Source organism: Sinohyriopsis cumingii, chromosome 1 (genome assembly GCF_028554795.1).
Source record: "Sinohyriopsis cumingii isolate HCF-2022 chromosome 1, ASM2855479v2, whole genome shotgun sequence".
Lineage (NCBI taxonomy): Eukaryota > Metazoa > Mollusca > Bivalvia > Unionida > Unionidae > Sinohyriopsis > Sinohyriopsis cumingii.
The window spans coordinates 122,098,182-122,114,406 of NC_142961.1; the positions used below are offsets into that span (position 1 = coordinate 122,098,182).

The 16,225-nt window shown below is 34.4% G+C and overlaps 1 protein-coding gene across 4 annotated transcripts in view; it reads right to left on the minus strand.

The window, feature by feature from the left end:
* Nucleotides 1-16,225, minus strand: part of LOC149807771 (ATP-binding cassette sub-family A member 2-like) — a 148,127-nt gene that overhangs the window by 114,301 nt on the left and 17,601 nt on the right. For all 4 annotated transcript variants that reach the window (XM_089970402.1, XM_089970410.1, XM_089970419.1 and 1 more), the window contains 2 exons: nucleotides 15,145-15,240; nucleotides 10,053-10,146 (listed from right to left, as the gene is read on the minus strand). In XM_089970402.1, the coding sequence (XP_089826528.1) occupies nucleotides 10,053-10,146; nucleotides 15,145-15,240 (190 nt within the window). The remainder of the gene's footprint in view (nucleotides 1-10,052; nucleotides 10,147-15,144; nucleotides 15,241-16,225) is intronic.

Genomic DNA, 16,225 nt, shown 5'->3' on the forward strand with positions numbered 1-16,225 from the left:
TTTTTATCTATATCGCAACAATGTCTGCAGTGTGACAGTTTATAGTGATGTCTAGCACTGGGTCATCATGCCAAAGACATGTAACATCATGACTAACCCAGTCACATTATCCTGACACCAGGCTGACCAGTCCTAACACTAACCTCTTAATTATAAGGCCAAGTAAGGGAATTGCTAGACTAAGTACCACTTTGGAAAGACTTTGGTATGACTCGGCCAGGGTTTGAACCCACTCAATCCCGCATCTGACACAGACACTTTAACCACTTAGGCCACTGGAATGGTCTATATCTGGTTGTAGTGAAAAACACGTAGAAATACTTGTATTAAAGTCTACGTCAACATGGTTGAATATTAGGTATACCCTTCCACATTTGTGAGATACACCTCACAGGTCTAGAATTAACAAATTTCTTTATAGCTAGTTGCAGATGACAATCCAATGCCAGTCATGCCCATAATACTATGACAGAAAATTACCCAAAATGATTTGTAATGATGGAGAAAATTTTCTACTTGAATCTTCAGTGCAAGCACTCACAAATACCAAGAGCCATTCTCCTAATTAAATCTGACATTCAGCTCAAAATAATAACCAAACATTTGTGATGTTTTGATATTGAATTTGTTGAATTATTTTTCTGATAAAATGAAGGATATTTACCTGACACTGTTAAACTAAAGTCCATATATGTGCAGTTTGTAATTAGAGAAAAATGAAATTTGTCTTGTGAATACTTCATAACAAAGCCTCACTGTGACAGTATTTTATAAGTGACTACAAAATTTAGTCTTTCAGTAATGAAGCTCCCAGCTTAATTCAAAAATCAAAAGGAAATATGGCACTTTATGATTTAATATTAATATAATCAATCCTCACTGCTCTTCCATGGTTTTGCAAATAAAATTACTTTTTTTTCAGAACATGTACTTAAATTCACTGAATGGGGAATGAGATCGTTTTGTATTCACAAATCAATAATAATTCAGTGCAACATGAAATAAGTGGTTTACATCAACAACAAAATCTACACATAAAAAAAGTTCATCTGAGTAAAGGTGATATCACTGCCACTGTAAACAACTATACAACTAACCTTGACAAGCAACCTGGGAAAAGACACCCCAAGTTTTCATTTTACATCTAAAGCTATTTCTGGCTGGAAAAAAAAAGAAACTTTTTCATACAGCCTGAGAAAAGACTCCAAAGTGAATGTTTATTTACTGCAGTTGTAAAGCTACTGCCAGGCTGGATTAAATAACATTGTCAGGCAGCCTGAGAAAAGTCTCCCAAGCACATGTGCATTTATTGCAGTTGTTGTTGTTGTTGTTGTGGGGTTTAATGCAATTTTTCAGCACAAAATAAGCTATGCATGGTGGCCAGTATTAAAGGTGGAGGAAGAAACCTGGGAAAACCCTGGGAAGAACCACTGACCCATGAGAAGCTACTGGCAAGCTTTCTTACATACCCACATTGGCTTTATTGCAGTTATAAAGTTACAACACCATGCCCGACAGCCTCTGGGAAAAACTCACACATAAATGTGTATTCACTGCAGTTATAAAGCTATTGCTGGGCTGTAAATAAATAACCTTATCACATTGCCTGGGAAAAACTCGCACATAAATGTGTATTCACTGCAGTTATAAAGCTATTGCTGGGCTGTAAATAAATAACCATATCACACGGCCTGGGAAAAATTCCAGAGTAAAGGTTTATTCTCTAAGGTTATTAAACTACTGCACCATGCCATACAACCTGGAAAAAGACTCCCTGCATAAAAGTTCATTTACTGCAATCGTAATTATGTTATTGCTGGGCTGGAGAAGAAAAAATATTGTCTAGCAGCCTTGGAAATGACTCCCAAATAAAGGTTTCTTCAATGCAGTTGTAAAGTTTATAATTATTAAAAACAAATAACCATATCTAGCAGCCTACAAAACAGATCCCAGGTAAAAGTGTATTCACTGTAGTTGTAGAGCTATTGCATTGCTGGAAAAACCTATTAACAAGCAGCATGGGAAAATTTTTAAAAAAATCTTAAAAGGTAGAATAATACATAGCTTACAACAAATTATATATTTATCATTTATTTCAAATAATTAACTTATAAATAACTACAGTTGGGTCAAATCAAATAGACTTAGAGAGGCCTTTTAAGGCAGATATAATCTGTTACATTTCTGAAACTCCTTACTACAGAATGATGCACAGTCTGCACAAGTGGAAATTATGTTCTACTTCTTCATCACTGTTTAGTTCATTATCAAAAGTGAAATAGCTTTCCTATGAGTCACTCCTTTATGGTGGTGGCTTCATTCAAATCAATATTTTAATCTTGGTGACTAGTTACAGTGTGATGCCTGATCAACCTTTTCAACTGCTATTTTTAACTGAGAGTCCCCAGCTTCATCTGTCTCATGTTGTTTGTGATTATTAATTACTAAGTATTAATGAAGTTTAATCAATTGTGCAGATGAGGCATTGATGCACATTCTATTTCAAATTACTACAATTAACTTCATTATAAACTGACGCATAAGTAAATTAGTGTTGTCCACCTGGACAATGACCTGGGCAGGGTGTTGTTTGGACAATGACCTTGGCAGGGTATTGTTTGCACAATCACCTAGGCAGGGTGTTGTTTCACTAGGCAGATTAAATGAAGGCACAACTAATTCACTGTTGTCCCTAGGACAATCACCTGGACAGGGTGTTCTTTGGATAATGACATAGGCAGGGTGTTGTTTGGAAAATGACCTAGGCAGGGTATTGTTTGCACAATGACCTAGGCAGGGTGTTGTTTCACTAGGCGGATTAAATGAAGGCACAACTAATTCACTGTTGTCCCTAGGACAATCAATTGGGCAAGGTGTTCTTTGGACAATGACCTTACCTAGCCAGGGTGTTGTTTGGACAATGACCAAGTCAGGGTATTGTTTGGACAATGACCCAGGCAGGGTGTTGTTTCACTAGGCAAATTAAATGAAGACACAACTAATTCACTGTGTCCATAATGGACAATCACCTGGTCAGGGTTTTGATTAACCAGGCGCATTAATGGAAGGCACAACTAGATCAGCATTGTCCAAAGGCTAGTCAAGAATGTTGTTTCCTGGTCAGGGTGTATTTAATGAGGGTGTTGCCCAACAGCAAATGGTCTAGGCCAAGTGTTGTTTCCTTCACTTTAAGAGAGGACACTGCTAAATCAATCTGGTCCTCGGGCTTAAGTCTTCTTTGTCAGTTCACTTAAATGAGGATTCTACAACAGTTGTTGTCCACAATAGAAGCTAGTGCAATATGCTGTTTCCTTGTCAGAGTACGACAATAACAAATTCCATGTTGCCCCCAGACCAAACGCCAGTACAGGGTGTTGTTTTCTCATCAGGGCACGACTACAGTTAATGTTGCTCCCAGACCAAAAACCATACTAGGAGTTGTTTTTTGTCAGGACCCTACTAAAATTAGTGTTGCCCCCAGGCCATAAGTGAGTATAGGGTGTTGTTTCCTTGTCAGGGCAAAACTAAATCAATACTGCCATATACAAAAAGCCAGTACAGGGTGTTGTTTCCTTGTCATGGCACTATTAAATCGATGTTGCCTCCACATCAAAAGCCAGTACAGTGTGTTGTTTCTTTGTTAGAGTATTTTAAATTACTACTTGAAATTACTCTAGCACAGTAATTACTTGGCACAATAATAATGCAAACAGCAAAGCTGCAAGTCAGCATCATTAGGTTGATGCAGTACTGTGCATAATGGATGTTAGACCAATGATTACTCCTCCCAATAAGGAGAGCAGGGTGCCACCTGCTGAGGGCACGACGAAATAGGCTCAGAAAACAGTGCACATCTATGCACATGTTTCAAATATTCCTTGCACTTTCTTTTATGCCAACAGAGACCTAACACTGGCTGTTCTCCAACTTGTACAGCAATTACGCTATGAATTCATGATTTCTTGTATTAATTATTAATTTGAATTAACTAAGAGGGAAGGATAATGTATAATTAGGTATAGTTACTGTGATTTCATTGTCAGTCACATAATGGTAATACACTCTTCAATAGATGTATGCCTTATATGTTGATACAAACTAACAAGTTTATGTTATTTCTGGCTGGTAGTTATGCTAATTTCTGGTCATGATATCTTCTCAAAAATTCTATTATATATGTGTGTGTGTGTGTGTGTTGGATTTTTAATGTAGCTTTTAAAAAAATCAGTCATATCGCTATTATGTTTGCAGTGTGACAATTTATATTTAGGTGTATAGCACTGGGACATCACGCCGCAGACATGTAGCATGATGTCCCACCCAGTTACATTATCCTGACACCAGGCCAACCAGTCCTGGCAGTAACTCCTTAATGCTGAATGCCAAACAAGGCAGCTGCTAGTACCATTTTTTAAGTCTTTGGTATGACTTGGCCAGGGTTCGAACCCACAACCTCCCACATCCGAGGTGGATGCTCTAACCACTAGGCCACTGGAGTGGTCAAGATTATATATGTGGAACATGTATAAACAAACAATAAGTCTCCAAGATTGGTCATATCTAAGAAATATTGATACTGTACTTATTCAGTGTGGATAACTAATTTAATAAGATCTTTTTTCAATAATTTTGTGAATAATTGACTATATAATATCTTGTTGCAAGCTTATCCTGTACTTTAAAGGTAAAACCAATGTTCATTCCATCAGTATAAGGAATCAGAGTTCTAAGCACATGTCTGGTTATGACTCCTTGTGAGATAACAAATTAATTACCTTTTCTGTATAAGAGCAAATCTGATGATTCTGATGAAGATGGAGATACGGTCATATTTTTTATCTTACTCCCTAATCACTATCAATTATTTAAAGCAATCTTAACATTTCAATGGAGTGATAATAACTAGGTGGATCAATATCAACGATGCCTTGATCAATCACAATATTTGCTCTGGTGAAAAGCATCACAATACAAACTCAAACAAATGATAAAGCAGAAGGGGACTTAATGATATAAACTGACCAAAAATAAATATTGTCTTTTCTTTCTATCCAAGGCCATTTGGTGAACATTTGAAAGATGGACAGAAAAGGAAACCTTAGTTTACTTCCCTTGCACGCATTTAACATGTCTTACAATGGACAGATCCAATGATATAAGCAATGCTCATTTTTGCAAACATGTATATATTCAATTTATATATGCAATACTACCATGATATATACTGCACTGAAGGCAAATGTCATGCTATATACCATGATACATAATGTATCAAAGGCAAATGTCATGATATATACCATGATACATAATTATCAACGGCAAATGTCATGATATATACCATGATACATAATTATCAACGGCAAATGTCATGATATATAACATGATACATAATTATCAAAGGCAAATGCCATGATATATACCATGATACATAAGGTATCAAAGGCAAATGCCATGATATATACCATGATACATAAGGTATCAAAGGCAAATGTCATGCTATATACCATGATACATAATGTATCAGTGGCAATTGTCATGATATATACCATGATACATAATGTATCAATGGCAATTGTCTTGATATATAACATGATACATAATGTATCAGTGGCAATTGTCATGATATATACCATGATACATAATGTATCGATGGCAATTGTCATGATATATAACATGATACATAATGTATCAATGGCAATTGTCATGACATATACCATGATACAACATCACTGCTGAGACCTAGCTGCAATAATAAGATGTGAGCTACAATAAGTATTAAAAAAATGTCAACTTCCTTAGTCCTTGTATGATATGTACACCCAAAGAGGCTTTAATGTGCCTCCATAAAAATGGCTTAACTGTTTTCATTCAAAAATCAATGTTCATGCTATCATGTAAGCTAACATTACTCTCACTAAAAAAATATTAACTGCATTTATGTACCAATAATTTACACAAATTATTTGGAGTTTACAATTTTTTTACAGCTTAGCCTTAATAAAAGAAGCAACTCAATACGCTGTTCTCGTAAAACAATTCCAAATTTAATTACAAAACATTTCAAGCACTTTAGTGTGGCATTATCATCAACTGTCAAATACACTTTTAATTACAAAACATTTCAAGCACTTTACTCTTTCACCAAACATATCAAACTTGCTTCCATATATATTTCAGAATTTCAACTATGGCAAAGTTTTAAGAAATACTTCTCTACAATAAATGTATAACAATTTTACAGGAAATATATTCCTAATGAAGCAAAATCAATATAACAAACAACAACAATTACTTGCAAACAAATATATATAAATGTGCAAGGAAGTTATAATCCTTCATTTCAACATGCACATTGTTTTGCTAGCCTGCAATTGTACAATTTTTAAAACAGTCTTTCTATTTATACAATTTCTTTAGTAATAAAATACAAATTATTTGTGAATTGTTCTATTGAAATTACATAATGTATTCTGAAATTATGTATCTGGTTTTCATAATTTTGCAAGAAGAACTCTATACCAAACCTGTGATTCTCAGTAGTCAATATCATGTGTTATTTCTCTTGCTTTAACAGAGAGAAAAAGAAAAAAAGATAAAGGAGAAAATATGTATTTTAAAAGCGAAAGTAACCTTTTTAAGCTGCATACAATTTGAGAACTATTTCTAACGGTGCTGAAATTTGTTAATATCCACAGATCTTGTTCCTTTTGTGTGACATCCCGATGATTCAACTTTCCTTAAAGAGTTTACTCAAATTAAGATATAAAATCAGGGTTTTTAGAGTGGTAAAAAGTTCAGCCAATCAAATGCAAAATCACCTCAATAATATGCATGGATCTCACTAGTTACTGAACTCATGTGAGATCTTAATCAAGCAAGTTTATATTCCAAATGTTATCAAAATCTAATCAGAAGTATAACCTCCAGAACGGCAAAATGTTCAGCCAATCAGATGCAAGATCACCTCATTAATATGTAAGGACCTAACTTAGAATCAAACTAATCCAATGTCTTTATGAAATAAATATATATACCAAGTCTAACCAAACTGGATCAGAAATAAGTAATCCAGAGTGGTAACAACCTTAGCAAATCTACTACAATATGACCTAATTAATATGCATGGATCTCACTAACTATTAAGGGGCCCCAAGTGGCCAAGTGGTCTAAAGCGCTCAACATTACGGATCACTGCCATCTCACCTCTGTCTGCGTGGGTTCGAGTCCAAGGCTCGGCTAGCGTGGGTACGTGAGAAAGCCTGCCAGTAGCTTCTCGTGGGTCGGTGATTCTTTCCTGGGTATTCCAGTGTTCTTCCTCCACCAGTTATACTGGCCGCCATGTATAGCCTATCTTGTGCTGAAAAATGGCGTTAAACCCTAGAACAACAACAACAACAACAACTAACTATTAAACTCATTTAAGAAACGTTATGATAATAGCCCCTGCTCAAAGTCTGATCAAAATAAGATGAAAAAAGAATGACTTGGTTGGGCACTCAAATCAAAATAATGTACTTAATATATATGGATCTCACTCATTACTGAACCTGTCTGAGATCTTGCCAATATAATAACTACTCCAAGTTTCACCAGAATCAGATCAGAAATATGACTTCCCAAAATTTAACAGCTCAGCTTATCAGCCAAAAGACCACCCCATTCATATGCAGATCTCACTCATATTCACACACTGCTGAGATACTGATGACATAAACCTAGATTCCAAGTTTGATCAAAACCGTTCCCACCAGGGTAAACATATGTCAACGGATGCATGACGGGCACATGGCCACAACATAAGCTTACAGCCAGATGAGCTATAACTTATTGCTGAGCAAGTAAAATTTCAAGTAACTAGCCCAATTTTTATTTTGTAATAGAAAACAAACAAAAATCTTAAAACATTTTCCTCAAATATGTTGATGCTAGGCATGTATAAGTCAACACAGCATTTGTCACCCCCTGGACTGTATATGAAATATTGTGACTGGATTTCAAAATGTAAATATGGATATAGCCGAGTAGAAGTCAAGCTAGCTCATTTTTTCATGACTGGTTTTACCCTTGCTTGAGCATCAGAAATATCCATTCATATATCTCAGTGTCCATTATCAAAAGAATCCTTTAAACCACTTTCTGGAGATTGAAGAAAATGAGTTCTTAAAGTGCATCCTTGATGTTCATGGGTGAAACAAATGTCATTAAAAAAATGAAGTCAAATAGCAGGAAAGATCAAACAAGAGACCCAAGCAGACCTTATCTTGCTTACCTGGATGACATCTGCCTAACAATTTGTTCCAAGAACAACTGATTTTTCAGTAATTCCGAACATATTTGGTGGTGGATCAACATCATTTGTAAAATCTTTAAGTGCCTCATGACAGAACGCTTTCTGTCAATTTTGGTAAAAATATATTTACCAGTTGTGGAGATGTCATTGATTATTGTTCCTTTTAATTTTAGTAATGGCGGCTATATCTGATAGTGAATCAGCATCATTTGAACAAATCTGAAAATCTTCATGCAAGAATGCTTTCAAACAGAATCAAATTATCACATGGTGCTGGAAAAGAAATCATTTAAAGTTTCTCCTATTTTTAGTAATGGTGGCCATATTGTTGTATAAAACTAACAACCACTATGCTGGATGCTTTCTTTCATGTATGGTCATATTCTACTGAGTAGTTTTGGAGAAGCTCAGTAAAGATTTTCTACTTTTAGTAAAGAAGCCATATTTGATCCCAAATTGTTATTGTCTGTATAAATATGAAAGGTCTTAATGCCAGACTGTTTTCTATCAAGATTAATCAAATTCTATGCAAATGTTTTGGAGATGATGTTACTTAAAGGTTTTCTGCTTTCAGCAATATTTGATTACTGATCTCCATCATTTATACCAATGTGAAAGAACTTCATGCCAGGACGCTCTCTGGCAAATTTGGTCAAATATTTAGTAATATTGGCCATATCAGATTATGGATAGGTTTCACTGTTAAAAAATGCTTCATGCCAGGATACTTTCAGTCAAGTTTGGTCTATTCTATTCAGTCATACTGGATAAGGAGCCATTTAAAGGCCATACATGGAAACATATTAGAATCATCTGTAAAAACCTTAAAGGTCTCCCTTACAGGATGTTAATACAGTTGATCATATAACACTGACAGGCTTCTGAGATGTTTGTTTAAAGGGTTGCTATTATTTTTATAATGGCGAGTATGTCTTACGGTGGATCAGCAACATTTGTACAAATAACAAACCCCTTCATGCCAGCATATGTGCCCAAGTTTGATAAAACTGATCCAGCAGTTTTTAACAATAATTTCAAGATGGCAATGGTTGATAACTTATACAGTATATGATACACACTGGGCCACAACAAATTTTATTTTTAGGATGATTTTCCCTGCATCATCCTTGCTTGGGTAGTAAGTCATTCCCCCATAAAGCTGCCTTATATGATGGGTTATCTTACCATGTTATCTTTGTCCATGCAGATCTGAGTCTTGGCTAGCTAAAAAGGGGTTCTTTCTCCAATAAATATGCTGACTGCCTTACATGGCCTATTATGAAAAATGATGTAAAACCCACACAACAAGCCAACATGTAACATTGATGCAATTACTGATAGAACTCCAGAATTTTTACATCAAAAGCTGGGCTCGCTTACAGTGCTATTCACGAGAGCCACTCTATTTTGTCTGAGATACAATACAATGACAAATGGGCATGGTGTACATGAAACATCAACCACTGAAAATGTATAGATACCAATGAAAACGTACAGACTATAAGATATTTAAGGATGTGAAACCAGAACGAACTGGTTCTCATCAGACAAGAACTAAAATCATGTGAAATATAATTTGAAGCAATTCAGACAATTTAATGGGATCCATGTTTAAACCTGCATTTTGAGAAGCACTATATAATGAAGATTTCAAATTATGGACCACTATACCATCAGACAGAACAGAACAGATTAAATAGGCTGGTCATTAAGTGCACTGCTACGAATGTAAATGGAATGTTCCATGAACAAGATGACTTACTGGAATTTGCTGGACGAGCTGGTTGTCTCTTCCTTATGGATAGGAGAATAACAAACAACACCAGTGGGATAAACAGCTCGAATATGAGCACAAACTGAAAGTATATATAAATAAGAAACGCATAATTAGTACAACAATTCCACAGAACTCACATTTCGCTAAGTTATGTATGTGCAAAAAGACTTTAACATTGAGTCTGTGCTGCTGACAACAACATCAACAGCATGCCAACAACAAATTTTTTAAACACTTGTTATGTTGACACAGCTGTGGAGCAATTGCACAGTAAACTATGAGAACAACAGCTGCATGAATGCCATATTATACAACAACTCCACGTTTAACAGTCCTCAATGCTGGAAAATTAGTAATGGGTCTCTATGACCTTGACCTCTGGTCAAGTTATGTGGTCTTAAAACTCAAGTTATTGTGCAGAAACAATTTTCTTATTGTAGACTTCTCATGACTATCATCTCTGATCTATAGTTGTTGCTGTTGTTGTTGTTGTGAAGCTTAATGCCATTTTTTAGCACACGATAGGCTATGCATGGCGGCCAGTATTAATGGTGGAGGAAGAACCCGGGAAAACTCCCGGAAGAACCACTGATACACAAGAAACTACTGGCAAGCTTTCTCACATACCCACATTGGCTGAATCCTAGACTCGAACCCACGCAGACATAGGTGAGATGGCAGTGATCTGTAACGGAGAGCACTTTAGACCACTCGGCCACTTGGGGCCCCCGATCTATAGATCTCTGAATCTACAGGTTGCTTATTACTCCAAGTGCAAGCCATCCACAAACTCTGGTAAAGGAACTTCCTCTAAAATAGAAAGTATCGTGCAAAACCAACTTGGCTTTGAGCCAAATGACCTTGACCTTTGCACATTTGACTCCAAAATCAAAAGACCTCTTTTGTACCTTATGTACAAACCATCTACACACTTTCGTCAAGGTAAATGGTATAAGAATTTAAAAATTATGCAAAAACCATTTTGATTCTTGAAGCCAGTTACCTTGGCCTTAGACCCTTTTACATCAAAATCAACAGACTTCTTCATTCATTTGTGTGCAAGTCATCACCAAAAGCTTAGTCCAGGTTTGTGAGGCAGAACTAATGTCATCATGCATTAAACCTTTTCTTCCTTCAATCACAATAACCTTCACTTGTGACCCTGAAATCAACAGGCTTATTCCAAATGCAAGCTGTCCACAAAGGCTAGTTAGGTAGATGAAGAAAACTTATTTTGTTGTGCAGAAACCATTTTCTTCTTTAAATAAAATAAGATCTAGATCTCTCTCCAGTTTTCTTCTTTATCCCAACTGAAAACTGTCCATAAAGTTTTATCCAGGTTTTATCGGGAAATAATATTATTGTGCAGAAACCAATTGGGGGGGGGGGTGCAGTAACCTAGACCTTTGAAATTCTGACCCAAAATCGATATGTTTCTTCCATAACCTACATGAAAACTATTAACAACATTTATGAATGTAAGTGTTCTAGAACTTACGCTATTATGAAGTTAAGGAAAAGTTGATTGATGGAGAGATAGTGATAGCATAATTGGTAACAACACATAAAAAATAGTAAATCTGGTAAAACAGAACTATTACAAGGTGCCTACATACCATATATACATGTACTCGCTTATAAATTAAGTCAAATTGCAAACAACAAAAATCCTCATCTACCATATTATAATGTACCTGCAGATTTGGGTATTCATTGTTTGTTCAGCTGATTACTCCAAGCTAAGTGTACAGAACCTGGGTCTGTGCAGGTTTTTGCAGTTGGACTTGACTTATAATTGAGTATATATGGTAATAACTTGGTTTGGTTGAAATACCTTCAATAATATGATGGAAATTAAAATGTTTACATTGATGGACATACAGATCTTTTGATAACTATATCTCTCCACCCCATGGTTGGAATGCAAACAGGTGACTCAACTTTGGAGTTTGAAACAATGCATATTTTTGTAGTGTTTCTCTCATAATAAGTTGTTATGTATTGTTAATTTGTTATTTATATGTGTATTTAGTACCTGACTGTTTCCAAAATCAAGATAATCGTCTACCTGATTAGTGACATTTTGTAAACAAAATAGTACATAGCTAACATTTCTCTATGATTACAGATTCAATATTCTGATTATTATTAATGGAGGTAAACATGTTTATTTGAATATGAATCTAGGACATTAGTTCTTCCATTCAGAAATTCCTAATCTTGTTGACAACTTTGAATGTTTTAGAAAGGAATCTGGCCTACATCCTGGCTCTATTATTGTGTCTTAGAGTTTTGATTAATTTTGTTTACTTCAAAATTAATCATTCCTACCTTAACATCTGAAGCAGAATTAGTCTTATTGTTGTGTTCAGGTTGTAATTTGGGTGGAATTATTTATTCAAATTATTATTCATTAGAATTACAAAGTTTTCAATAATGTTTTGGACAAAGTAATTATCTGGGAATTATTATGAATTCATTCAAGGACCTTTTTGATAATATTATTGTCATACATCAAGAGACCATTAACACATTGCCACATTCCAGAATATTGGCATGTTAGCACATTCAAAACTACAGGCACATCAGCATATTCTATATTGAAACTTATTTGGAATGCCACTGGAATTCATTGTGATATAATTGTTATGACTATCACAACTGTAGGTTCTTTTTAAATTTTCACTTTTTGTTCTGGGAAATAAATTATTTCTTGAAGTTTACAAAACTTGTTGGTTTTATCTAGTTCTGTTACTTAGTTTAAGACCATAGAGTCGCAATAAATGCAAATGGTCTGAATTTATGAAAAGAAGTGAGACCCTCCACCCAAAAAATAATTTTTAATAAGCATAAAAAGCGGAGTTTACAAACAAATCTGGTCAAAATTTGTTCATGTTGGGAACAGGCCCATCATCATGCATGGACTTATTATTGGAGAACTATGGTATGTTCATTTATATTCATCATGAAAAATGGCTAAATGCCAAAGTTTCTATTATTATTATTACTTTTATTATAAGGTATCCAATTATCCTTTTCCCTGACTAATAAGTTATGGTGGCATCACCATACATTTACTTGCCAGGCAGGTTCTTACTAGGTCAAGCATATCCTAAATATCTGCCACTAAATCGTTAATACACTTTAAAAATAAAAATAAAAATTGAAGAGTACTGATGGTAACATGAGCTAAATGATATTGTTCTCTTCAGTTTAACTAAAATGTTCACATTTTACTGCTGGAATGAATTGCATCAACAATGTTATTATAACTGTTTTAAACCAGGAATTGTCTTTGATATAATATTTTGTAATGAATAACACCTGTCTAAATATTCAATCTATCATAAATATTTCTTTTTGCCATGATGAGCTGGATTTTATATTTCTGCAGAAAACCGTAAATCCTTGATAAGCAGCAATTTCTTATGCCTTCTGTTTCCAAAAGTATGATTCCACTTTGTACAAAATATTGTTTATGTCTGCAAGAAAGTAGCTTTGTTGCTACCGAAGTCTGTGGATTTAAGAATCGTTAGTAATTGGATCTTTAAATCCATATTTTGCTTTCGTGACTACCCAAAATTTTGTTTGTAACATCTAATAGTGCTGTGAAGCTTAATAATTCTTTTTTTAAAGAATTATTCACTGCTAATGAAATGGCAATTACCAATCAATATTTCTGAGTTTGCAGAAATTTAGTTCTGTGCCATTTTCGCCATTTCATACATTAGGTAATTTGAAAGAAAGATAGCCTTGTTTTTGACAAGCCACCATGTTGAGATACTGAATAATAATTGCTCATCAACTGGTTATATATATATATACATACAGTAGAACTTTGATTATCCGTCACTCACCTGGTGCAGGACCAAGTCCATGACGGATATGAGAACAGATGGATAATAGAATATGTACATTAAAAATATTATACAGTAGACCGGGTCATCAAAATATCATAATATTTACATATGTACATGTACATGTTTTTAATATTTTGACATCACACATTGCCTTGATGGTTAACAGAGACTGACGGTTAATCGGGTTGCCAGATAATTTTAGTTTTACTATATATATATATATATATATATATATATATATATATATATATATATATATATATATATATATATATATATATATGTATATATAATAAAGGAACAATCAGTCATTACATTTTTATTAGATTAGCAACAATGGTGACTAGAAAACTAATATAAACTTAGAATGTTGACTGGTGCTGGTAACTGATATAAATAGACATTCTAATTTCTCCTTTCTGTACATGTAGATAATTCTCTGCTAAGAAATTTTTGCCCCAGTGACACATTTCATTTTGTTACAGCGGTTATATAAAATAATAGTAGACTAAATGTTATTAAAAATGTCTTATCGCCCATATGTCATGAGATGGTAAGAAAATAACATGTACAAGGTCAGGTCAAAGTTTGTTCCTGAAAAATAAATTCATTACACAGACAGACATGTTTTTGTCAACATAATGTCCCTCAGCTCTACAATGAGGGCTGGTATTTAACAAATGTTGTATGCCATTCTTATTTTACATGTAATTGAATGTCTAAAAATTATTATGTATGCAACGTGAAACGTGTTTATTCATTCACAAATGTGCAAAGCATATTTTATATGGTTATGTTTCTTTTAAAATAATGATGAAATTTTTTCAACATTTTTTGAGTTTCCTAAATTTAACACCAAATGAATAACATTTTAAATTCCAAATGCTTTACTCAAACACAGTTAGAAAATGAAAGTTAAGTAGCAAGAAATAAATAAGTAAATAAATAAGTAAATAAATAAATAAGAAAACATGAATAGATCAAAATATGAATTGGCCTCATTATCACATGTGGAGTTGATATATATTATATACTGTATCTCAACACTGCATCACGCGATTCCTTTCGGGATTTTGCCTCGATATATTTTTCTGTTGGGTTTTCTATAGGTATCGCTTCTTAGGGATATCTACATAAAACCGAATAGTAAAGAATCCTGAGGCGAACTCCTTGAACGGATCAACCATTAATACATATATATACATGTATGTACTCACTGGGCTCCGCTTCTTGAGGGTGAAGTTCTTCCACAGTAGAAGTCGCAATTGGTGACAAAAACCCATCCTATTCTTGTTTTGGGCAGACAGCGGACTCTGAAATTTGTATACTATTGAACAAAAACTATCACCGAGTTAAGTTTACGATCTACATACAACGGTAGACTTTATGACACATGATACAGCTGTCGATCTACTTTATAATGTTATCCTGTGTACGACATGACGTGTTGTCGCGATTTAGCACATGCATCATACAAACGACGCTCAAATCAGCAAGAAATAATCAAGCTTACAATTTTTACTCAAGATATCGTAAAATGGTCGTAAACTATATCCATGTGTCGAATTATAAACGTCCTACATCTTGCAATCTTAATTCTCGTTAAGTCTAGCATCCTTGCGCCATCATCGCACTTTCGTGATCACATGACAACTATACAGCCTATTGATTGGTATGACGTTAGTCCGTTGATTTAAATATAGAAACATTGCATGTGGCTTTGTTTACGTTTATCAGCTGTTTTTGACGGAACATTCCACTGGATACGGTAGGAACAAAGAAACTGAAAAGAATCAACCTTAAAATTGTTAATGTATGGATAAAGTGTATATTTTTGTATATTGCGAAAAATGAGCGACACATATCCCTTCGGTGTATTGTAGCCCGTACATACGGGCAAGGGCCCCTAACCATATTTCACCTCTAAACATAATTTGGCATACATCCGCAAAACATACGAGCATCCCACCCCACCCCACCGATACTAATTTTATAGGCGTACCTTCTTCGGGTGAATTCATTATATATATATATATATATATATATATATATATATATATATATATATATATATATATATATATATATATATATATATATATATATATATATATATATATATTAGATTTCTTTGTTTGGGGATTAGGGTGGTGCCATTATGCCTTTGTTCTGCATTTACATCTACGAGGTTTGGCTCCTTCATGACTAACCTCAATGAGATTAATGCATTTCTACCAATGCGAGAACTTTAAATGGAATTTGTTAATATACTCAAACCTAGCCCCATTTCACCTGTAC